At 35.8% G+C, this 26,517-nt stretch overlaps 1 protein-coding gene across 2 annotated transcripts in view; it reads right to left on the bottom strand.

The window, feature by feature from the left end:
• RAB28 (RAB28, member RAS oncogene family) overlaps positions 1–26,517 on the bottom strand; it is a 63,554-nt gene that overhangs the window by 21,389 nt on the left and 15,648 nt on the right. For both annotated transcript variants that reach the window (XM_039699109.1, XM_039699108.1), the window contains exon 4: positions 21,181–21,310. In XM_039699109.1, coding sequence (XP_039555043.1) covers positions 21,181–21,310 — 130 coding nt within the window. The remainder of the gene's footprint in view (positions 1–21,180; positions 21,311–26,517) is intronic.

The raw sequence follows: 26,517 nt of genomic DNA, 5'->3' as shown, positions 1-26,517 counted from the left end.
AAATTATAAATTATACAACAATAGCATTGGTGTAACCATCTATGAGAAAAAGAAATTCTGTTAATGAAGAACCATAACTCAAATAGAGTAGAGCATGAAAATATGTAATAATTCTTTTGTATCTCTGAAACTCTAGTTGCTGCATTTCTTCTCACATTCTTAAAATTTTCTGTAAGTAATATATATGGTATTTCATTTTTTGATCCAGCATCCTTCACAAACACAGTAATTAGGCATACACAATGAAAAAAATCAAGTTTTAAGTGAGACATCATGTGCTACTTGCTAACATTTTAACAACACCAACAACAAAAAAGTTATACCACTTAGAATGAAGATTTTCACTCACCAGTCTAAGACCACCCTTTATAGAGCAACATATAAGAAACACAGAACAATTTGATTCATAATATTTTGACAGTATTTTTAACACTGAAATGGCTGCACTATATTTTTTAAGTGTTCATATGCACAACTACAGACAAGTTCATTTCTATGTGCCTAAATTGAAAAACCACATTTCTCTTTAGATTAGATATTACTGGGTTTGATAGTAGTTTCCAAAGTTCCCTGTAATGGAATTTAATGACTGCCCCAGCACTTTAAAGCAAGACTTGCTGACAGAAAAAAAAAAACCTCTTCTCTGATTCAACATGAAACTATTTTTATCAGGATTACTGAAAGTTAAAAAACAAATGCTTAGACTGATTTAGCTGAGCTACTAGTGACAAACTGCTGGGCTCAATAGCTTTTTTCAAAAATAAATTTCCTCCTTATATTATTAAAGGTATGTTTTAAGACAGAGATTAAAAAGGGTAAAAACAAAAAGCCTATTTTCCTAATAATCCAAATAGAGATGTCCATTGTTTTGGTTTGATTTAACAATTCCAAAAGGGTGACAGAGTGTAAAAAAAGACATTATAGTAATGTAATTTCTGAAATTCTAAGTTGAATGAATATTAAGTGTTCTTTAGTGCATTATTGAAGACATGAAGTTGCAGTGTACTAAATATTCAGAAGATGGTGCTAGTCCAATATATCCACAAGCCATATGTGGATCAGCTTTTCTTCATCTCTTTCAAATATCTTCTCTAGTTTTCATGTATCTACTACATCATCACAGAATTTATCAATACCAGGATAAAGTATAGTCATCATCATTCAAGTACTAAGAGGAATACCAAATGATACCAGTCTAAAATTCATGAAGATTTACAGGATTTACAGGCATAAAATATAAAGCTCACTATAATTTCACAAATTCAGGGTCTTGCAATCTCCATGAAAACTAATACAACATTTCTAACATCCTGCCTTCAGTCACTCACATCTGTTTCCTTCTGCAGTCAAAGTTTCAAGACCTACTGATGCCAGCACCAAAGTTTGGAAAGTCTCACCTGTCCCACTCCTGGCTCTTCATCCCCGCCTTCATGCCAGAGTGTAACTGATCCCTCCTCACCTACTTAGGAGGCCATGCAACTCCTGTGAGCTTATGGAGCTCAGTGAGCTGATCCATGTTAAAAATAGCCATTTCTTTTTGGCTGCTCTGTTTAACCCAGATCAAGTCTCAGATCCGATTTCCCATGGAGCAGCAGTGGTAACTTCAAGCTGCAAACGTGCTTCACCACAAGGCCAACCAATTGAGAACTGCAGCCTCCTTGAGCTTGCAGGGGCTGAATTCCTTCTCAGCGCTGAAAAGGGCTGGCAAGTTAACAAGGTCAGTCCCATTACTGCATATGAAAAACTAATTTTTTCATATTATTAAAGGCAGATATCTATTTATTAAGATATGAGATGCAGTCTGTAGCTATAGACAGAAATCAAAACTAATTCCATCTGCCCTCCCCCACCAAGCTCCTACAAAATCTTGGAACCAATTTCCAGTTCTGCTTATTATTCAAACATTATACAGCACCTTCCATACTAAGTACAGTTGGACAAATACTTTCTTCCAAAAAATAGTAAATCTAGACATACTAAATTACCAAGAAAAAGTCTTATCCTTTCCTAGCAATTCCTAAAACAGTGTTTTCCAAATAATGCATAGGAACATATCTCAGAATTATCTATTTCATGAAGCCATAGAAATTTATTAATACTAAACTTACTTCTATAAAAAGCATTTATCTAAAAAAACCCAGTTCCTCAGAGGGCCCATGCCAGCATTCTGGATAGCTACTGCTGCATCCATCCACACTGACTGTTTCCACAGGTATGCTTCTGTTGACATCAGGCCAACAGCTATGTTTGGCTATCCTCTCCAGTGTGATGCTTTTATCCAATACTCTGAATTACTTGCTCTTACCAGAGCCAACCCAGGTAACTCCAGGGGCCTTCCATGCCTGATTCCTTCGTGGTTCCAGCAGATGTAATAAGGAGTTGGAGACACTTAGTGCTTCTCCTACGTACCCCTCTGGGAACTCTCCCACAACAAAAATTATAAATGAATGTGAAATCATTCACTGGGATATAAAAGCAAGCCTTAAATGTTCAAAGATCAGGCCAAGTCAGTATTACTGTTATTACAATAAACCTCCAGCATTAAGCAATTCCAAACATCAGTTCTTCTTCCAAAATTTTTCAATGTAGAGACAAGATTGGCACATATCTGAGAGAAATTACTCAGTTACTAAGCAATTTATTACTGCTTAACTGTTCCATGTGTATCAAATCCTGTTTAACAGCAGCCCAGTTTTTCTTCCATTTGGAAGCTTTTGTAACTAATTATTACTAAGCCAAACTGATTTCAACTGGCAGTTAAAAATTAATAGTCCAACTGAACTTTATATTAAATTACTTTTTATAAGCAAAAAAGTGAGGCTGCTTAGTAAATAAATATAACATACTTCATTTAACTACAGAAGGAGAAATTGAACCCAAGCACATTCAGATCAATGATAGTAAATTTACCACCTAATTCTTAAGCTGAGCCACAGCTTTTCAAAGACTAGAAAGAACTGAATTCAAGCTACTTATACTTTACAATATGATGATTTCAGAGCAGACAGTAGAAATCCTACACATTTGCCAACTCACATACCTCATTATCACAATCTAGTAATGCAGGCACAAAATCCTACCTGAATTTTAATCAATACATCAGTTGGTTCATCACTGTCTTGAAGAACTGTTCTTACCTCTGAGCAGAGTGAGCATATAGCTCATTTCTCCCTGACATAAATTTCTATCATAATGTGAACATGTGCTCCAGAACTTCATTAGCTTAACAGAAAGGTATTATTGACTCAGATATAGAGGAAAAGCTACAAAAGCCGTTTCCCAAACAAATTTAAAACATCAAATAGTGGACACACTAAGACAGATTATACTAATATTGTAACTTCACCGTATTAACCAGTTTCAGATGAGCAGAGGGAACCAAGTCATCAGGCTAGCTATAAGGGACTGAACAAAAATCATCAGCAACCTTGTCCAAGACTTTAGAAGCTATATAATGCACAAAGGAACCAAGGGAATAAGAAAAGTACTTTATACATTATTTGTTACAAATGAGGGCCCATACCCTTCTCAGAGCTAACCCAGCCATCTGCCTTTGCAAAGCAATCCAATTCCCTCTTATTGTTTCTCTCTCACACACAAACAGGAAAAAAATAAAATTAACCAAATCAACCTCACACCAAAAAGACTTTCATCAATAAAGTAGATGGTTCAGCAGAGTTGGCAGGCCTGAAATCAGTTAGAAAAGTGATAGTTTCTTTAGTAGTTTAAGCTACCACAATTGCAAATCAAAGGGATGATCCTGGCTTTTCCTGGGCTACTGGCTGAGCACTTCCAGAGCTTCTCAAATGATAGCACCACTGCAGAAGAAAAGGAACACACATGTTCATTCAAAGAACTCCTCTTTGTTCTGCTCATTTGAGGCTGGATTAGTGAACAAATCTGACTCCGTGCAGTGCTACCATGACTGCAGATGACAAAAGTGAAAATGGGCGAAGTCAATCATGAAACCACCTCAGACCAGGCTGTGCTGTGGGAAATACATTACTGAGAACAGCTAAATTTGAACATAAGGTAAGCACTCTCATAAGTTTTTGTCAGGATTCATTTTGATTTGAAAATATTAAGTAAGTTAGGGTTCAGCTGGAACTTATTTTTTTAAACTTTTTAACATTTCTTTTCTAAAACTTCCTAAAAGCAAAGGTGATTTTAAGAGTTTCTGCTTCATTCTATTTTTGTTTAACTTAGAGAAATCAGCTACATCTGACCTAAAGCAGAACTTAGTTGCTGAAAGTATATTTTCCCAGACTATTTAGTCAGTCATGACCTCAAACAGTGAAACAAACCCAATCTATTTTTTATAGTTTAGAGTCCTCAAGGATCAGTAGTACTTCCTTTGCTAGGTTTGGAAAAGTAAAGGAGAATTTGCATCAAGCTAACAAGTCCCTTGCAAATAACCCCAAGATATTATCTACTAAAATTTTAGCACAGCCCTGCTGATGACCTCATTTCTCTGTGACTTAGAATACTCCTCCTCTTCTAATATACATTAAGAGTTTCCACAGGCACAGTTTCCATTGGTGAGGTGTTCTAAATTAGGATAGTAAATCAACTTTTTTAGCTAATGGTTAAACATTTGTTTAGGCCATCAATGACCAGTCTTTGATAAATTTTAGAGCATTTTGTGCTTCTTACCGAATGTTTTAGTTCCTGCACTAACGTGTTCCTACTGAATTGGTTTGGGGTTTTTTCTCATAAAAGGGAACAGAAGAGAGGAATCTCTACTAGTTAATCCCAAATGTTTCCCTCCACAGCAGGTTGAAGCACAAATCCACAGATTGTGGATTGTCAACATCAAAATTCCATTCAAAACATGTTAATAAAAATATATTAAAGAACATGTTAGATTCTTAGAACCTTTCAGTATCACAATTTTCTTTAACATAGTCTAGGCAAGAGAGGGTTTTCAGAAGAGTCTGTGAGATTCACACTGGTTAAGAGCAGATACTTTAAAGAAAGACCTTTAGAAGGCCTAAAATTAACCAGGCACTACTGAGTACTCAGCATTTCTCTCTGTCCCCCAAACTTCTTAATTACTTCATCCAAAGACAATTGTATTGAAAAATAAATAAGACTGTAGAGCAACCACCAGAATCCAGAACACATTCTCTCACCTGCACTGTTCCAACCACCCAGCTACAAATACACAAAAACACAGCTACACAATCTAAGGCACTGAGGTCAAAATTGTAAGGATGTGTGGAGGTGTTTTGTTCACTGTCCTACAAGGTTCTTTGGAGCTTGGAGTTGGGGAGAAGGAGTTGTAACAGCTCGAGAGAGTGAATTTTGGGATTTTTAAAATCCAGTAGTTGAAGGTCTAGCATCGACCACGCCAGCAACTTCGGTTAAAGAGCATTCAGCAGCAGGTACTGAGGCAGAAAAATAAGAAACTGTACAACTACAGTGATAACTCCTTGATACACACCCCACTTTGAGGCAGCCTGAGTTCTCAGCATGACATTCCTGTTGCCAGGAATACAGCTGAAATGTTTTCTAGCCACTGGTGGGCCAGCCCTTCACAAGTCTCTGTGGTTCCTTTCTGAAGCCATGTGCACTTCTGGCTTCTACAATGAATAAGACTTCAACAATTTAGTTGTTTACAATGTGAAAAAGTAATTCAATCTGTTTATTTTAAGCTTTCTGCTTAAACAAAAGGCATGATATTTCCTTAGGTTTGTATTGAAAAGATGCCATCTAATTGTTCTCTACCCTCTTTTCATGGTTTTATACACCCATTTGTCTTTTTCTGACTTCTAGGAAACTCAATCTATTTTGATCCTCCTCACATAAAAGCTTTTTCATTCCTCTGGTCACCACTGCTCTCCTTTGTAGACTGAGATCACCTAAGTTTTTCTCAATTCTTGAGGATAATTCTGAGATTCATACCCAAAATTCTAATCCCAGTCTTACAGAGCTTTGCAGTTTGACACCAGAGATACACATTGTGTTAGAAGGAAATTACTCACTAGGAATTTTACTTGTCCTACTTGTTACTTCTTTTCATTTTCAGAAATGACAGTAGGAAATTTGTAGGGAATTCAAGCTAAACATAAAAATGAGATATCCAACGAACTGGAAGTGATAAAAAAGCTTTTTGGGTTCTTACTTTCCAATAATATGAAGTCAAAACATACTCAGACATATAAGGAGAGAGCAATAATCAAGTAACTTTAAAAGAATTTACCTTGCAACTCAACTCATCTTCACCAGCTGCTCATACAAAGCAAACAAGGGCATATTCCAAAGACAGATGTGTTAAATGAATGCCACACCAAACCTTTGAAGATAAAATATTTGGCTGCATACCACAGGCCACATTGTTAGGAGCAAAAGTTATATTGAAGGTATTTCCATAAGTGTGGAAACCCCAACACAGCAAAGCAACAAGTACCAAGACCAGTGATGGCACCAGTTATGACAGACTCTAGTCTGCTAAGATAAAAAGCCAACAGACACCCCAACAACCTCAACTAAATAAATAAAACTGCAGCTTTGAAGAAATGTAGCATCTCTGCTGCCACAAAAAACATTCAATGACTACACCTGAGATGCTCCCCAACTGTCTGAATACAATTCCACATGCAGATGCATGCTCTGACCAAGCACTGACACAGTAAGCTCAGTCAAAGTGAACTCAGTATGGCCCTGCCACAGGATAACCTGGGGGGACAAGTCCCACCTGCTCCAAGTGCCACCAGACATCTGGGAAGGCTTTGCAGCGACCATGTATCACTTACGGACTAGACCAACTAGAAAAGGACCAAAAAAATTGCTCAAACAAATCCCAGAGATATGTACACATGGATATTAGGTCATAGAGCATTTTACACTCTAGCCCCATGACCTCCAATATCAGTAAATACAAAATGTTCTTGAAGGAACGACTTTTTGCTTTTGCTCTTTCAGAAGGTGGATTGAACAAGGCAAAGTCTAAATCTTACCTCTTTCTTTTAAACATTCAACATCAGATAAACTCTCTGCCTATTTCTGTCCAACTGATTTTAATCAGATTTAGTAACCTGGACTTAAAAAAGAGAAATCCTAGGATTACCTCAAAATACTTAAATAATGAGCAGGACTATAATGCTTGCAAAATATGGCACAAGGGAAGTATTATGCTTAGTCTTGGAACTTGGGAATTTCAATGAACAAGATCCCTTATTAGAATCAAATGGGGACAGATGTACTTACGTGTGGGTGGGCATGGGTGGACATCAGCCCCTCCAGCCTCTCTAATGAGCAATTTCCTCAGATTCAAAGAAAAATTTCATAAAAAGTTAAAGAGAAATGGCAACTTGCCTCCTATTACCACTGGCCTAACTGCTTGGGCTGCTGGTTCTATAAAAAAGGTTTTTTTCAAAGAAAATTATTGTTAAAACCATTTGGCTGAAAGTGAAGAGCTATTGAAAAGTACATTCAAACTGGCAGCTTGCTCTTAAAATTCCCCCCACCACTTTTATAAGTATCGTTTTGCTTGTGGCTTTTAACAGCTGTTCACACACGTCTAAGCTAGATGTGAACTTTTATTTTCCCAAAAATAAATGGGAAGCTTTAAACAGCATTTGATTTAATTTTTTTTTAATTAAAAGTGGAGGTTAAAAGGACTGTGGAAATGGATGATGCAGCTGTGCTGATGCTAGGGAAAAGAATTCCAGAACAAGAAGTGAGGTAGAGTAAACACACAAAATAAGTTTCCCTACACTAAGTGCACACCACACTCAAGGGATTTGATTAGCTAAAGAGAAGTTAACTCTATGTTTCTTCAGAAACATTTTGCAAAATTAAACTAAATTGTGTTTTTCAAATATAATAGAATTGTGATGTCTACTATGCTTTTCCCTTGGACCAATCCTAAAATAATTCCAGAATGAAGTGGCTTTACAGGTTCCAATGTTATTCACAAATTCATTTAGACACTCAAAAAACTCAAACACTCAAGTCAGAACTAGCTCATTAATATCTCCATATATTTACTTTGGTTTGGTTATCAAAAGAATTGAACTTTCCCTATATTTAGACATCCTCTTGGAAGAATTAAACATTTAGAGTCACATTTGCAATGGTACTGAGAGACTGAAAGATGAAAGCAGGCATTCCTATGGGCACTTTTAAAGTACCAAAGCAACTGGGCAACTAGGCAATTGTTTAAGCCCATTTGAAAACCCCACCACACAGCAGTGTACATTTTTAAGCACCATCATACTGACAAAAAGTCTGCCTTCTTGGCCTAATTGCTTAATATGCAGCACTAAATACTAAATTCTAACAAAAAATACACAGAGAGAATAAAAATAGCACAGCTTATTTCTACTTGTACATGTTAAGTACAAAAGCACCCTATGACATTATAACAATTCTGGATATCAACACATATTTAAGGGTTCATTCTACTAAAGTTCTTACAAAAACATAAAAGCAGCTCTAAGGCAGAAAATGCACAGGATTATGAAGGAAATGCCACATTAATTCATGTGGATTATGTACCCTGTAGATTGTAACAGTTCCAAAAGAAATCTTCTTCAGTACATGAGTGGAGCTACTACTTAAACCAAAAGAATTTAGTAGTTCATCCATCAAGTTTATTCAAAGAAGCTGTTAGAACTTCTATAAGGCGTCTAATAGAGTAAAAAGTGTACAAAGTAAGCCACACGTCTCAAAACACAATTACTGAAAAAGGAGAGGAAGAGAAGAGAAGAGAAGAGAAGAGAAGAGAAGAGAAGAGAAGAGAAAAGAAAAGAAAAGAAAAGAAAAGAAAAGAAAAGAAAAGAAAAGAAAAGAAAAGAAAAGAAAAGAAAAGAAAAGAAAAGAAAAGAAAAGAAAAGAAAAGAAAAGAAAAGAAAAGAAAAGAAAAGAAAAGAAAAGAAAAGAAAAGAAAAGAAAAGAAAAGAAAAGAAAAGAAAAGAAAAGAAAAGAAAAGAAAAGAAAAGAAGCTTGGTATATTGGGCTGATGAAGCACCACTTCCTGGTCATCATGGATGAAAAGAAAACCAACATTAAGAGCATTGCCTTTGCACCAAGCACAAGGAACAAGGTGTAAAGAGTATGAAGATGAAAAAGTGGAAGAGACAAGTAATCCAGCCTGGACAGCAGAGCCTAACAGAGAGAGGCAGATGGAAAATTACAGTGATGCAGTCATTTGCTTGCCTCCCTTGTTCACCCACATACAAGAGGCTCACTATAAATATGAAAATCTGAACTAATCAACACCACAAATCCAGAACATTCTAGTCAGGTCCAATAAAAAATATTGCAGCCTGGATCCCTTCCTTGGTTTCCTCTGGGACAATAGCCTCTGGGATATTGTCTTTGATGACACAAAGCCTTGATTTCTGTTGGGTCAGTTCCTTGCTAAATCCAGGGCACAAATCAAGTCAAACAAATGAAATTACAGTCACAGATGAAACATTTTATGCAGGTACATATAAATTACATTTGTACATTTTAACAAATGAAAAGTCAAAAATAAAAATTCACCACAGGTAAACACAAGGATATAGCAAATCCTTGTTTGATATAGCAAAACATTAATGTTTCTGACCCTTCTATAAAAAAAGCCCCATGCTTTAAGAACTGATATTAATATACTGAGCAACACTTGCAGATAAAATGATTCAGAGTGCACCACTTCATATTTTGCATTAGATAGAGCAGAAAGGAAATAATTTCCAGAACCATGAAAATATTATAAGTCATTTTATGTTTTATTTCCTAATAGCACTGTCCTCAGCACTACAAATAAACTAATTATAAGAGTATCACTCAATGGAAAGACAGAAAGAACTATCAATGACAATATACATTTTGCTGAAATATAGCTTCTTAATATTCCATAAGTGAGCTGGAGAAAAAATTGGCCAAGCAACTTCAGAAATGGATACACATGACCAACATGACATAGATTCACCCACACTATAAAATGTTCCAAAATGGATGGCATAGAAACAGAAAACATCTTGCTACTACAAGACATTTCTTTGTCCAAAGGATTATCAGATATCCTGTCTTTTCCCTACTGTCAGTTAGAATGAGCCTAAATGTATGAGAAGATCACTCCCAAAAGGTACACAGAAATTTTCTCGTCCTGAGAATTCTCAGCTGCAAGTGTTCCCCTCAGATTAAACAACTACAAAAGCATGTGGGTTTGCAACCTAATAAATAAGGCATAACACAGTGAAAGTAATCAAATTCAGATGAAAAGAAAGCATTCAAATGAAAAGTAATAATTTCCATCAATAAAGCAATATAATCTGTTTAGGACAAGGAAAGTGGTTTTATTGCACATTTGCTCAGTATTCCTTCTACACACTGGTTTCCTAATCACAGACTTTGTCAAGAACCTGACTTTATTTACTAATGGCAGGCTATTAGCAGTCTCTACTACTTCAGAGAAAAACTGATGGCCTTCCAAAATGATCTGCTCTAGTTCAGTCTGAATTGCTAGACATGAAGCAAAAGGTAGAGAACAAAATATTATGACATGTGCTGTGCAGACCAAGCCTGATTCTGAAACAAGGCTTATGGCTAAAATCTCTGAAAGAAATCTTGGTCACACTGATGTCAAAAGCCAAACAGTACCACTGACAACTGAACTAGACACTCAGTTTTAAACTTTTGATTTTTCAGATCCCTCTCAAAACAGATGAAATGTTAACGTTTACCCTCACATATCTGTCAGTATGAAAAAAAAAGTAGGGAACTATTCCTTGTAAACATCTTCTTGGTCACACTGATGTCAAAAGCCAAACAGTACCACTGACAATTGAACTAGACACTCAGTTTTAAACTTTTGATTTTTCAGTTCCCTCTCAAAACAGATGAAATGTTAAAGCTTACCCTCACATATCTGTCAATATGACAAAAAAGTAGGGAACTATTCCATGTAAACATCACAATTAAAATAATCTTTCTATGATCATTTATTTCAAAATTAAGATATAAGGGAAGTTAACCATTGTTTTGGTGACTGTGAAAGACTGTAAGTATGCTTCAATTTTAGAGAAACAATGTACAAGATATTTTTTCTGTCCAGTTTGCTCTCTAGCGTCCTGCTTCCATTATTAGTTCATTGCCATGCTCTAAGTTGAAAAATATGAAGGAAACTGAAGTCTTGTTTCAGTGCTTTTGAAGGCAATGAGACTGCTTGGAACAAGTGAGGGTAAGTGTATATGGTGGGATTGTGACGTTGCTATAGTACTCTTTCATGAATAGTAATTACTCTGCAAGTGTGTAAAGCAGACAGGCCCCGTTGCATAAAGCTCAATGCAAGTTTTATGAACTGCAGAAAAGCATGATTAGTATGGGGGGAAAAACATGTTTCACACTTTTATTGTAAAGAACATGAGAATCTCACAGAAACTGCCAGAACAGATGTTCATAAATTGGGCCCTTAATCTGCAGCACTTTCCAGGTTTTAAGCTATATCCACTGGTCTGTAGAACATATTCCTCTCTTTTTAATATAATTCTTCTGTTTAGTTTTTTTAATAAATAAGTTTATGACTTTAGTAGTGTTGCCAGCTGTTCAATTTTGATTTACTGTCAGAGTCTGCTTTAATATATAGTGGCTTTTGTGGCTTACCCATATAGATTACATTTTAAGCTTCAAGATATCACTATAAAGCAGCTGGAAAAAGTGCTGGCTGTGCTCAGAAACCAGCATTATTGCCCTAGTGATCAACCACTGAAACATGCAACTAAACCAGTAACCATTCTCTAATAAACTTTTGTATACACCATTCCCAAAATAGAACTGCAAACCTTACAGTGTAAAAGCAGGTCATCTTAACACATGTACTTTAAGAAGTCAGCCCAATAAAATTGCTAAACTATTAATTAGGGCAATATATTAGCTAGCAATATATTGCTAGCTAATGACTGCTCTTTATTCTTTTCTTATATTGTTTCCTTTACTTCTACTGTGCAGCTTGAGAAAACTTAAAAAATAAAAGATTTTACAGCTGCTTTATGAAGTGCTTTCTAAAAATTTTCTTTAAAGCAGTACTGAATATTACTGGGAAAGAACTGTCAGTGTTCTTCACACTGAACAACTTTCAACCTCACAGAATTACAATACAACCTGACTAAGCTTCTTTTCTCCAGCATCTGCAAGTACACAGGGTAATGTTATTAAAATAAACTACCACAACAGTATACTTAGAATTAAACAATTAAACTCAAAAACTCTGGAAATTCTCTACAGCTGAACTAGTTCAGAAATATCAGTCAGAACTACTAGGGCTCATATATTACACTGAAAATTACTGGTTCTGATCAAAAATATTCCTTTTTCCATATAAAACTAACTCCCTAAAAAAATTCCAGTCAAGAGAACCAAAAGTTTGATTCAGAAAGATCAGTATGGTGCCTTGTGAGAGGAATTTTTTTGCTTGTCTTACACTTTTATTTTCTCTCAAGTTTAGACTTGCCAGTTGGACAGTATCCCTGCTGCACTACTCTCACAAAGTCCTATCATCCCTAAGGGGAAGGCCTTCCTACATCATGGAAGATATAATGGGAAAAACAAAAATGAAACCAGCCTTTCTACCACAGCATCAGGAGCAAAGCCTGTAGGAGAATGAAGAATGAAGAGAAGCATAAAAATGCACATCCCATGAGACAACGCAGTGGCATCTCCAAAACAAAACACATCAAGTTCATGTAAATGTATGAAATAAAGTTTTAGGAACTGAGAGTCTCTCTTTCTGTCCAGAGCATCAAAGGTGTGCTATCCGTACAAATCTTGGTTCTTCCAGCCTTCATGTTAAATTATCTACCACAAAAAAATGCTTGGTTACAAAATCCAACAATTTAAAGCTGTCCTCAATACACATCATGATTATATCCCTGGATTTTTCCAAAGCAAGCCTTTCCCAAGGCATTTTACTGTTCTGTGTGTTCCATTCAACTACTTAGGCTGTAGCTTTTTAAAATTACTTTTTGTTTAGCATGTGAAACAAAAAGCAATAGTCCTGATGGCAGTTTTTAACTGGGATGACCTAGGTATGATTGAGTTCTCCAGTCAAAGCCAGAAAGAGTTAATGTTATTCCTCTTTCTGTACACATATTTCAAAATTTTAATAAATTCTACCATCTGTGGAATTCTACATACTAGCATTATACCAGTACAATATATTCCTATTATCATAGATAATTAGGTGAAAATATTGGACAATATTTACAGCCAAAGAAAATTCTCATAGTATACAGATTAAAAAAGGTAATCCAGAAGAATATTATAAACTAGGGGCGAGCAAGAAAACACCAGAGTGAACTTGGAGTAGCTTGTGAAATGTGCTCTGAATTTACACCCATGTAAACAACAAAATTTCTTATCTTAAGCACTACATCTGAAAAAAATACTAGAGTTAAAAAACAAAAAATATGTCATGAAAATTTCATAGGGAAATCGGTATTTTTGAAACAGAAACCATGTACAATGTACATAAAGGCCTCCTCTTTTACAACCTTTTTTTAAATAAATAAATTAGATTACTAATTTACCATTCATCAGCACTGTATTCCACCCTCCTTAACCAACATATTTCAGTATATCTTAATTGTTTTTTAACTGAATTTATTGCGAATTCTTAGCTCTCTCCCTCAAAAACAAGCATATTTTGAAGTTATCCTCCAAACCACAACATCTGGAAGCACAGATTGCAAATAACAGCAACAATACTCTCTGCGTTTAACCAACAAGCTTATCTCAGTGATCTGTTTGATACTGGCTTAGCAGTGACTCCTGTGGTAACATCTTCACAGTCAAATATTACACACATATAAGGAAGGATACATCTTTTTTTTATTTTTCAAATACCATTTTTCCCCTCAAAAAAACATGATCTATAAAATACACCAAAGTAGAATGCAGAAAGAAACTTCAGCACAATTGGTACCTCATCAAGACATACCTTCTCAAATACTGGAACAATGAAGAACTCATAACCGTAAGTGCTTAATATGCTTAAGGCTGTATCAAAAGAGCCACACATTTAGCAGAGCACACGTTCCTGTACTGAAATGGGTATCATGACCCCACAGTGTCTCAGGAATGGAGCCATAACTGTGGGCTAAACTCGAAATGGTACCATTAATTTCCACTCCTCTAGCAAAACCCCAATAAACATGATGATGTCCTGACAATTACACAATTAAAAAATATAGATACAATGCATTCACTATCATTTTTCTTCTTTGTTCTTCAATCTGCATGCACATCATTCATACTATACCACCAAGAAAGCAAAGGTTATCCATTGTGATTATTCCCCATATTAGCATAGACTATCCCTCATTCTCTAAACTGAACTAGAATAATAACTGCTTACTTCCAATAAAAGTCTTAATTTTTTTTTTTGGTTCATTGAAATCAGTAGAAAAAGCTGAAGTTTTCTCTGCTGGTTAGGAATAAATTTCTCTTCCACACTTTCTGCCCATCCAGAGTATCAAATATATTCAACTACTACATGCATTTCAGTTGAAACACTGTACAACTGTTACTGCATTTATCAGTATTACTCTGAAGCTTTAAAAAAAGATTCATTTACTGACTTATCTAGCTTTTAAATAGAAAATAATGCTACAATAGCATTTGTCTTTTTCTCCATTTTGTCAAAAATCCTAATAGTAATGCCCTATTCACACTCGAAATTTGGTTATCCTCTCTCATCAACTTCCTTCAATAATAATATATGAGAATATATTTCCACAGTAGCTAATGGAGACATTCCTACAAATCAATGTGCTGCAGTGATACAGAAATAAAAGCTTACTTCACTGTAATGATGCTTCCAGACTTCCCTCAAGTCAGGTGGTTACTTGCAGTTAATGATCTGTGACATACCACACAAGTAGTCCTAAAAAGACTTATTATCCACTGCATGTGCAACAATATTTGCTTTATGGATGGCTAAATGAATGAAGACATTCAATGTAACTGTAAAAGTAAAATCAAAAGAAAACTTACAAGTAACATGTTTTCTTTGAGTAAAAGAGCTGTGAACATTTTCCATTAATACTTAACCTTTTGCTGGAGCAGTGCAACCACATATAATGCTTGAATCCATAAAGCCCAAGAGCTGCTCAGGGTTAACGCTGATTAACTACTCCCAATCAAATGTTATAACTTTTTAAAATTTCAGAGAGTTTCCCTCCACTAATGACATCGAAATTGCATTTATGTCATGTGGCAAAGGTAGAAGCAGGACAACCGGCAAAGAAAAAAAATTCTGCCCCATTTTAAAAATAGGTATTTTTTTTCAGTCCAATAAAACCGACATGAATTTGACTGGGTTTTAGAACTATGTATATTATGCTCTACTGACTTCTATTAATATACTAATAGAAAAGAATAGCAAATTAACCTAAAATAAGCTCCGATCCAACAGCACAATATCTCCCATGTCTCTCAGACTGTGCAGACATTCACACATTTTCTGTTTATAATTTTTTTCATTTACTAGACTCAGCTTTTGTCCACCATATGTCCACCGTAGATTAACTATTCCCTTAGGTACAATTAAGGGCTTTCCATTTGTTGTAAGAAGACCTAAGTATGAAGGACGCAGCCAGAAAAAACATTTCTACCTAAACCAAAAACAGAAGCACATTCAGCCTGAACTATAGTTTATGCAGCATCTTTTTTTATTGGGCGTATGTCTACATTGCTAAATAAACCACAGACAAACTCCATGGAAACAGTAAGAGATCTCTCAGCATTTCATTTGTGTATTATTATAAAAGTATGATACATATACTGTTCTAACCTTTGTATTTAAACAGTTTACTTCTATTTGCATTTTTCAATGACATCTCTACAGATTTTTTTCTCAATTTAAGCATAACTGTTAGACAATGAGACTATATTATTTACTGGTACTTCTGTAGCACTGATGTTTGAGTTCCAACTACAGTAACAGTCTACCAGGTCCTTGAATTTGGTTGTGGTTCTTGGCTAGCCATAGCAGGCAAAACTCAAGTGCACAAAACAAAAATCTCAAGTGCAGCCTCAAGGTTTTTACATACAGGAAGAAGAAACCATTTTATTCATCGTCACTAATTTTTTTTTTCTTGGCTAGCCATAGCAGGCAAAACTCAAGTGCACAAAACAAAAATCTCAAGTGTAGCCTCAAGGTTTTACATACAAGAAGAAGAAACCATTTTATTCATTGTCACTAATTTTTTTAAAAAATGTAGCATAAGAACTGTTTATTAGTTGGAATAGTTCATGACTATTCTCACTTTGTTGTAAAAGCACTGTATGACCCAAATGAGAAAACATTTTTTCTGCAAATAATTTGCACAGATCTAAACTGCCCCGGTTCAAATGAATACAAATTCATTGATTTTCATAGAACTACACCTGTTTATGTCAGGACTCTGTCTAGCTGTACAAATCTCAAACTCAGACAAACAGTAACATATCTTCTGTGTGCAAATTGTGTATATTGTTCAGCTTCAACTCTGTCATGAACCCCAGACTGCAGCAGAATACAAATGAAAAAACAAGCTCACTACTAACAAATGCTATCTGGGCTTAATACAGGCATTTGACAAGGATTATTAATTATCTTTTGAGCAGCATGAGAAAAAGGATTCACCATCAAAAACTACATTGTACACATGCTTCAATAATGGCTACAGCACTCTAAGTCCAGGAGTCTAAAAATTTGTCTTTAACCAGGTTAGTAATCAGCTTCTGTGTCCACTGCCTACTCATCCAAGAGATCGTTTAGTGAAGGATTCTGATAGAAGGCTCAGAGAAAAACCTGGGCTGATTTGCAGCCCTTTGCAACAGACACATTTATCACAGCAAGTCACATGAAGACTGGAGCCAGAATGGAATACATATGCACAGATCCCTTTAATCTTTCCTGCCAGGTGTTTTCCCTTCACAGACAATACAATATGGAAAGGTAAATGCTACACAAGAGCAATAAACTTTCCTTCTTTTGTTCTGTATAAAGTTCTGTAAGCTCAGATCCTTTCCGAAGAACAGAACTTGAGGCTCAAGCTCTGTCTACTAATCACAGTTTAGCAGACTTGTCCACATGGCAATTTAACAGACATAATTAAATACATCTCTTCAGCATGGATGGTACGCAGCCCTATTAATGTTAAGCTAAATATGATTTAGAATCAAAATCTTACAAGACAAATGCTTTCTCAGACAAGCAAGGTAATTTTTTCACTCAAAAATGTGTGTGCTCCTAGGTTGCTCCCACTGCTACAGTAATACAGAGCACATTGAGACACTGAGTTGTAAATATAATATTATGGTGAATAAAAGATCATTTTTTACCTGTGGTTTTCTCTTCAATTAATTTAAGTTTCTTGTTAAAAGTTAACTTTTAATAAAGTAACCTGACCTTTGAAACAAATCCATAGGACTGCAATTTTCTATTAATCTTACAAGCTGGTTGAGACAAACATTCTATATATAATTTAGAACAGGGTATCATTCTACATTTATTCAAATGAGTTGGTAAAATGATTGTAGCACCAGACAAGGTTTTCTTTTTAATGGAGTCTCTACAGGTAAGTAGTTTACTCTCCAATCCCAAAAGCATGTCTAAGGCTCAGGTGACCAGACCTGCTGCTGGCATACAGGAACTTTACTTTAATCAGGCATAAGACTCTAAAGAACAGGGGTCTCTGCATTAGCTGCTCAACACTTGTCTTAATTACAGGTGAAGGACTTTAAAAGGGCAAGCCCACGGGAAGCAAGAACAGAAAACTGGGGTTGGTTGGGAGGTACAAGAGAATGAATGCACAGCTCTGAAATTAAATAAAACAGATTATCAAAGTGAGTATTAATAAAGAAATGTTCTGAGTACAACAGGGGAGACTAAGTATATAATGCAGCAACAGAGTCAAAAAGCAGACTGGGCAAGTCCCATGACCAGCCAGATTCACAACAGTACACAAAACACCAAATGTTAATTTGTATCTGGGCTGGAAAATGTTTCTTTCCGTGCTCAGATAAGATAGGTAAAAACATTTTACATTGTATGTAAGGGCAAGTTAAAGGGTATACTGAAATGTAACCTTTAAACTTCACAATGTAACAGCATACCACTTCCTGTTCAGAGATAGCACTCCAAGATCAATTAATCACGGCTAAGACGAACAAACGGTCAACATTCTTAATTAGTGTTGATGCATTCTCCTCTGTGCCCTCATCTGTCATGAAGATTGTTTAAAAATCTGAGTTATTAGTCTTTATTGAGGAGTGGATCTGGTTAATATCTCTAAGAACAGAAATCATTCATCTAGGCACTATACTCCGGTACCTGATAATTCCTACCCCCTATATAAGCTACAGATAACCACCGCCCTAAGACCATCTTGGCAGCTATAAATCAAAATGAGTATAGCTCCCATGCAACCTGGGTTAATTTTTGTTTACAATATATCCACTGAAAATGCTGGCATGACACTTGAGGAGACTGCTTATAGATTAGTGCAGAAGAAAATACATAAAGCCATCAAGGTGGAAAGGAAGCAAACACATCAATCATATGAAACATGGTAAACCCTCTCTAATTCACACTTAGTGACTAGAAGATCCATTGTGATCACTGAACTTTATCAATACCTAATTTAAGCAAAGATAATAAGTGCACAAAACACAATTCATTCACTTGATAACCACCACAATCTCATTTATACCATACAAATCAAAGTATTTGACAGCAATATATATACAAAAGTTTTGAGTTATTGCATAGAAAATCTAAAACATGAAGTTAAAATTAACAGTGGTTAGTACTACTAAGCTAGTACTACTTGCTTTGCACTCTTAATTGGGTGTGCTTCCCAATTAAGAGTGCAAAGCCAGTAGTACTAGCAACAGAGATATAAACACACTTCAAATATACTTTATATTCAATAAGAATAAAATAACACAACATAAGTTACTAGGAAAGCCAAATTTAAGGTTCAATATCAGCTGTAAAATTCAGGATTATTAAGATCTTATGACTTAGAATTAATAAGAAAAATTGGGTCTACATTAAATTTCAAATTAAATTCCTTCTGTTGTTCATCAAATCCACAGACAAAAATCTGGGGAAAGACAACAGATAATTGAACATCAGTGCAGGAAGTAGGTCTGGGCAAGATCTTCATTCAAATCAGCTTTCTACTCTCTGATCAAATGTGTAGGACAGCCCATAGAAAAAAAAAGAATAAAGGTACAGGAAGGAAAAAAGAATGAAAACTGAAACTAAGCACCCAGAGGGAGCAACAACAGCTTAAATAAAGTCCTGGTCTTACAACAGAGATCTGCATTTCTGAAGCTCTTGCTCTCCCAATTTTTTTGAATAAATTAGTGGGTAATGACACACCTTCATCTAAAAAAAAAAGAGAGGTGGGAAGGTCCAGAATTCCAGAATTTAGGTAACAATCCATACTGCTCTACTATTTTCAAATAAATCTCTGATGGATGAGATACCAGCAACTGATAGGAGCTTTTTAAGTAGAAATTACCTTCCCAGTGTTTCGTGAGTAAATCTTAACCTCTTGCAATGACAACAGGACATTTTAATAGTTTGACACCACTCTGAAGCTAATTATCATGCTTTAAACAGACACAGCAGCTTACTGTGTTCACGCTGCTAATCTGCTGCAATGCACAATAAACCAGAACAGTGAAAACAAGCACTGATTCATTTAAATCAGCACTGAACAATTTCTTCAAGTTTTATGGAATACTAGAGAAATCCCCGCAAACTTAACATTTAATAAAATGACTACAAATTGATACTAGAAACTACTAATAAATTACCTATAAAACTGCATGACTTAACAGTAGTAAACAATTATGCACCATATACTGCTATATATCAAATAATTTGCTTTCAGTGACAAAATTACCCAGGGAAATTATGTTCATTTAATAGAGTTCAAGTGTACAGTTTTCTGTATCATATTGTGTAGATAAATATTTTTGTTTTCTTCCAAGCTATAGCTTTTTCCCGAGAGAAAATCCAGGTGTATCTCCCCCAAAATGGAAAAAATACATATGTATTTCAGACAGTGTTACTAAGAGAAAACAGACAAAGAACAGCCCAAGTTAAGTAACCAACTTTAAGCCAAAGTTTCAAAACAGAGGCTGAACTTCCAAATTCTTATCAAGGTATCTAAAGACTGGCCCAAAGCTTTCCAAATGCTATGAATGAAAATAACTGCATTCTTGGCAAATTTTACAAGGTTTTATCAGAAAGAAAGTTAAGTGTTAGAATAACTTGCCTGTGGATATTGACATTTCTAATCTTTCAGCAAGCTTACCTGGATATTTTCCTAAAAGACATGTACAGCTCAAAAAAACCAAGTACAATCCTGAGACAGAAACCACTCACTGGAGTATTTCTTCTGAATGATGCATGAGGTCAAGTAAGTTCATCAATTCATCAAATGGCTTTTCCTGGCTCTTAACCTATTATTGCTCTTGCATTGCATATGAGTGTTTTATCACTTACTAAGTAAAGAAGTTGAACAGAATGATTCCTCCCTAATAATGTGTTAGTACCAGTAGTTTTATGTCTTCATAATATCTGAGAGTCAATTCCATGCTTCTATATAAACACCTTGTTTTGTATTTATGTAACAACAAGAGCCTACTATTAATTTTTTAGTATCGGGGTGGAAGCGAAGCCCTCCTACATATTCTTATCCTACTACAGAATTCAGAAAAGCAATATACTTTCCAAGTCTAAATTTTATCATGCTGAAATAAAAATAAAGCAAAAACCAGTATCCCCTGCATGCTCAACACGTGCAACAGCAACAAACATCCTTGGCATCACATGAAATCAATATTTTGCTGCTTTTCTTTATACACAGCTTCTGAAGGAAAACAAGGCAGCAAGCAGTTCCTTCATCTGCTATTTTCATAAAATGAAAGCCTTTTCACTAGTCACTGTCAGCATTTGTATGAAAACTCACCTAGGAAACCAGATTCTACTTCCAGATGCTCCCAAGGGAACACTGGATATTAAAGATTTGTGGGCATGTATATGTGAAAAAAAAAACAGAAATAAAACACCTCCAAATCAAAGCCAATGTATATATATATATATAAAAATATATACTTTATGTCATTTCTTTGACAGCAAACCACATCCAGACTATTTCAATTAATATGTAAATATGAGTAACTTACTTTTATTTCCAACCAAGGCCACAAGTGGCTGTGTTTCTGATCCTTCATTCACTTTTTTTACCACATTATACCAGTCTTCCAAATTTTCAAAACTCTGGCCATTGGTAATATCATAAACCAAAAGAATGCCCTAAATAAAAAGACACGTTTAAAATGTTACAGATTATAAAAGAATTTAGCATTGTAAGATTTGCATCAGTCTAAATTATTATTGTCATAGAATAGAGCATTAACAAATAGTGGCATAATATCTTTTGAGGCTCAGTTAAAGGACTTATAAATTTCTATACTATACACATTATTACAGTATTTCTCCTGCATTTCATGTGTCCAAATGCATGTTTAGGAAAAAAGTGGCAACACAGTCAAAAGCACAATTAGTTGTATTAGAAATATTACAAACTGCATATGCTTTATGATAAACCCAAAATAGCATTTCACACTAACAGGAAGATAAAAATTACACTGGAGAAGGTATTTTGTTTTAACAAATATTAGTTGCAGCTTCAATGTTCCCTTTTTTGAAAAAAAAAAAAGGCAGTTCAATTGTACATTTCTGCACATTGTCTCTGATGCTTTTGCTGTCTTTTGGGGATAAAGGCCAAATTCCATTCCTTCAGTGTTGCAGAAGATAAGTAAGAAGTACTGGCAAGCTTTAAACTTTCAAAAGAGAACCTAAAAACATGGTGAGAACTCAAAAAGGGCTTCCATATATTTCAGAGGGCTTGGGCCAACAGGTGACAAATACTTAAAGCAGACACTGCTGATGTTTCCTCAGCACAAATATCCAAAAATAAAGCACAGCCTATTAACAGTCCAAATGTCATCCCCGTCCCCTCCACAATTCTAAGATCAGCTCTCAGATCTTATTGAGTCTTCTGCCCCTGCTTTCCACTACACCCTAATGAAATCAGTATCTTGTAAATGAGGAGTAAAGTCAGAACTGGTTTCAGGCACACTTGTTCTCTTGGAGTTCACACCTGGCAAAAAACCCCCTACATCTGCACACTGTTTCTCACAGGAAATTTTCAAAAATATTCTGAAAAAACAGTATGGTCCATACAAAAATAACTGAGTCAATGACCCACTGTCAACAGAAAAGATTTTTCAAGGTTTTTCAGGCTTTTGTCTGGACCCAGTTTTAACTGATAGTTAAAAAGAGGAGTGCCTTAGATCACAAAACAGTGTACACAATAATTTCACATTTGGCAACAAATTAATATAGACTACAAGACTATTTGAGGAGAGTTCAGATTCTATGATGACAAGCAGCGTAAAAATAATAAGATGCAATTCAATAAATACTATGACAAGTTCAAAGGAAGCAATAATCAAGTGCACAATAGGAAGCATCTGGCTCTGTAGCAGGTTCCATATAATAGGATCAAGGAGTTACAGCTCACAGCTGAATATGTCGAGCTTATTTTGCAAATATCACACTTGCATAAAACATTCCAGGTGAAATAATGTATCCATCTTTGGACACTTGAATGTCAAAAAACGGTACAAAAGAAGAAACCAGTAAACAGTATCATAGGTTTGGAAACCATGACTGACATGGAAAAAAGTGGGAAAAGAAACCTGACTGCCTCAACAAACATATGACTTATGGTACGCATGATGATGCTGGTATGAGTTTTAAGAGAAGATGACAGGAGTTCTCTTTGTGTATGTTTTTACACATAATTTGCAGAAGCCACTAAATTGGGAAAACCAGCCAGTGTGCCCGAGGGCAGGGTTACCACAAAGGGGTATGTAGACACACTCAAGGAATGGGTGAACAGGAACCTTTCCACATTCAATAAGGACAAGTGCAAAGTCCTGCAGCTGGGAAGGAATGAACAATACAGGCTGAGGGGGGTAATACATGACTGGCTGGAGAGCAACTGAAAATGACCTGCAGGTCTTGTCAGACAGCAGACCAAATCCAAGCCTGCGGAGACCCTGAGAAGCATTTCCTTGGTTAGAGAGACACAAGAAGCTTCCCTCAAGAGCTGTTCAACCCCATTGGCTCCTTCCCTTGTTCCTATGTCCCTCAGCCATTCCCTCCCTATCCCCCCACTGGCCCTCATCTTTGTTAGCCCCATACCATAGTTCAGCCCCTACCTCTAGATACACAGGGATCTGGACTCTCCCAATGAGTTCTGCCCTTGGACCCTGAACATCTCACCACATGGCTAAATTAAACATCTGTGGATACTATGCAAAGGCCCTTTTTGGTTCCTTACCCTGGATTTTACTAGCAGCTATTCTGGCTGCAACACGAGCCAGCAACATTCCCTGGCAGCAAGGATGGCCAACGTGATCCTGGGCTGCATTAGCAGAAGTACAGCAAACTTTTCTACTCAGCACTTGTTGGATCATATCTAAAAGAACACATCCAGTCAGAACACATCTTTAGGCCCCTCAAGACATCAGAAAAGTGGAGTAACTTCAGCAGAGAGCTAGCAAGATGATCACAGCCTGGAGCACTTGTTTTATGAGGAAGAGATGAACAAACCCAAATTCTTCAGCATGGAGAGGAAGCAGCCCTGGGAAGACCTAAAAGCAGCCTTCCCATACCCATGAGGAAGCAATGAAGGAGATAGAGCCAGACTCTTCACAGCAGTGCACAGCAGGATAAAACTCAGTGGGCATAAGCTGAAATAAGAGAAATTCAAACCATAACTAATGAAAAGCTTTTTCACCATGAGGAAAATAAAGCAGGTTGACCAGAGATTGCTCAGTCTCTATCCTTTAAAGTTTACAAGCAGGAACTCAATAGACCCTCGAGCAGCCTAGCTCCATCTCTCAGTTGACCCTACTTAGAGAGTGTTTTATTTCAACCTCCTGACACCCTTCCACCCTGAACTTTCTTATGAATCTGTGATCAATACAACATGTAGTGATAGGTTTAACTCACAGCAAGAAGATTATAGAAAGAGTACTAAAAACAAGCAAACAAACAAAACAAAAAATCCTATGGAGACTGTAAGAATGGCAAAGCTCTGAAACACACCACCTATAACAGTCACCAACACTGAAAAAAATTTTGAAGGTTGATAAAAGTCTTTACACATGGATAGCTTTGAAGGAGGGTACCAGATCCTATTGAGATCCCTCCAACTTCTACTTTCTTATGGCAGCAATACCAATCTATCTCATTTCCTCCAATGTGACCAACTCCTTGGCAAACCTGAGTTTTTGTTCCTTATATTTACATAGTTGCTATTAATTTCTGAGGAACAGCTTTCATCAGTTCCTTCAGGGAAATTAAGAATTATGACACACAACTTTCCCCTTGCTATCTTTCCTTCTTTACTAATCAAATATAATATTAAATATCCATTTCCCTCCTCCAATTTTGGTACAATTTATTGCCTAATATCTTGTATCTCTAAGCTCTTCTCAGTTAATTCCTCCTGACTATTTTTATAACTACCCAAATGCCTGGGCACTTGGTATTAAATTGTCAAATTAAATTGTCTCATAATCCAAGTTTTGCTCTAGGAAGGACATACTTATATTATTAAATGCTCAGTGGAAAAGAAACTCAATCTAAAGGATAGGATAAGGTAAAGGTTAAAAAAAATGCCAGCCATAATGCTGGAAGTTGTAAATGAGAAAAGAGCACACAGCAATGCTTCTTTCATCAGCTGTCGAGTTCTCTCACCAGTTTGCAGAAGAACAGATTATCTAAACCATCTTCAACACTAATCAAAGTTTGATGGAAAAAAATAAAAAAGTGTGAGCATTTAACATTAGCCAACTCTTTCTAACCAATTCTTCATCAAAATTCTACTCTGCCTCATGTTCTCTAGACAACAGTAGCCTACCTACCCCTTTGGATAAAAGGGTATTCACAGTGGATTTACCATCAAATAAATCATTTAACAAAGTTTGCAACTACAGCTGACTTAACTTCCATTTGGTCCTTTTCTATGTGATCTAAAACACTGCTTCTAAAGCACATTCTTTTCTTGAACTTTTTTTTAGTCTTGTCAATATTTGCTGCACTTGCAAAAAACAACGATGGCAGGTATCATATAGATGTGAAAAAAAGGCAGCATGGCATCCAGGTCATAAAGAATACTTTCTGCTTAGATTTTCACCACAACAGCACTCTATAAGCAACTTAATATATGTAATTAATGAAGGACTAGTCACAAATCCATGGCTAAAATTTATTATATCTTTTTCTTTCATTTAACAGGAAATTCAATAATTGCTTTCAAAAAAAGAAAAAAAATACATCATATTTTCCACAAACTTACAGTTTATGGAGTACAGACCAAGTAGACAGCATAAAAGCTGTTGTTTCCCTATTATGTGTGAGGAATTAAGGAGGAAAATTAACACTGGCATTTTTACACAAAAGTACTGTATTTCCCTGCCATGAGAAAGGTTTGAAGCACATGGTAAACGACATGCCAAGAACAGCACATTGATTCTCTAGTCTCCAGCAACATGGTGAATGGTCCCTGCTTGCATAATTACACTCTACTAAGAGAGACATTTTGCCTATGTTAGTGCACATGTGAGTGCTTTTTGTTTAGGAATTATAGAGCATTTTCAAAAATGGGTCACTGGAAACTGAGAATATTACAGAAATTATTTGCTGCTCCCTGGAGAAAGTAGAGCCTGCAGTACTCCTATTAACAAGCCAATTTATGATGTAGCATATGCCAGATCTTAAAGATAATTTAAGCTAGATATGTGGGTAGGGGCAGCAATTACAGGTAAGCTATGAGAGTGCTTCTGAAAGATTTACCACGCAAACAGCAGCAGCCTTATTTCAAAACTGAAGTGCTAGTATGGAAGTGCTGTAACCAGGCAATATATTTGTACTGATAATCAAAATTTAAGACACGCCAAGTTTATGTCAAGATCTGTCACAATAAAAGGAAGCTAGAGAAAACAATAATTAAAAACATATATTTTCTTCTTCATTTAGCCTCAGCTACCCTCATCCTATGACTGACTTTTGCACCAAGGAACTAAACTTTCAAATTTTCATTCATATTATATAATAAGCCAGGCCAAAATTCTAGAGTATTTTTTCTAGCCACAGAATATTAATTTAGCAAAGAGCAACTTAATTGTTGCAGAAATGTGCAAATGAAAACAGAGTTTTTGTAAATGAAAGCAGCTTACAGTCCACACATACTTAACCACTCCTGTCTGCTGATACTGAGGACGTGGTCACTCAAACACATGTGATTAACTTGCCATAATTGAATTATTTACTCTCTATCAGTACAGCTGTGGCAACTGACTACACAGTTACTGTAAGCATCTCTCAATTCTGAGGTCAATGTGGTATTTTTAAATAGCTTTCAGTCAAGTGTTGATTATTAA

The sequence above is a fragment of the Passer montanus genome, unplaced genomic scaffold (genome assembly GCF_014805655.1).
Source record: "Passer montanus isolate IOZ18808 unplaced genomic scaffold, ASM1480565v1 scaffold13, whole genome shotgun sequence".
Lineage (NCBI taxonomy): Eukaryota > Metazoa > Chordata > Aves > Passeriformes > Passeridae > Passer > Passer montanus.
This window is presented reverse-complemented; position numbering and strand designations above follow the sequence as displayed.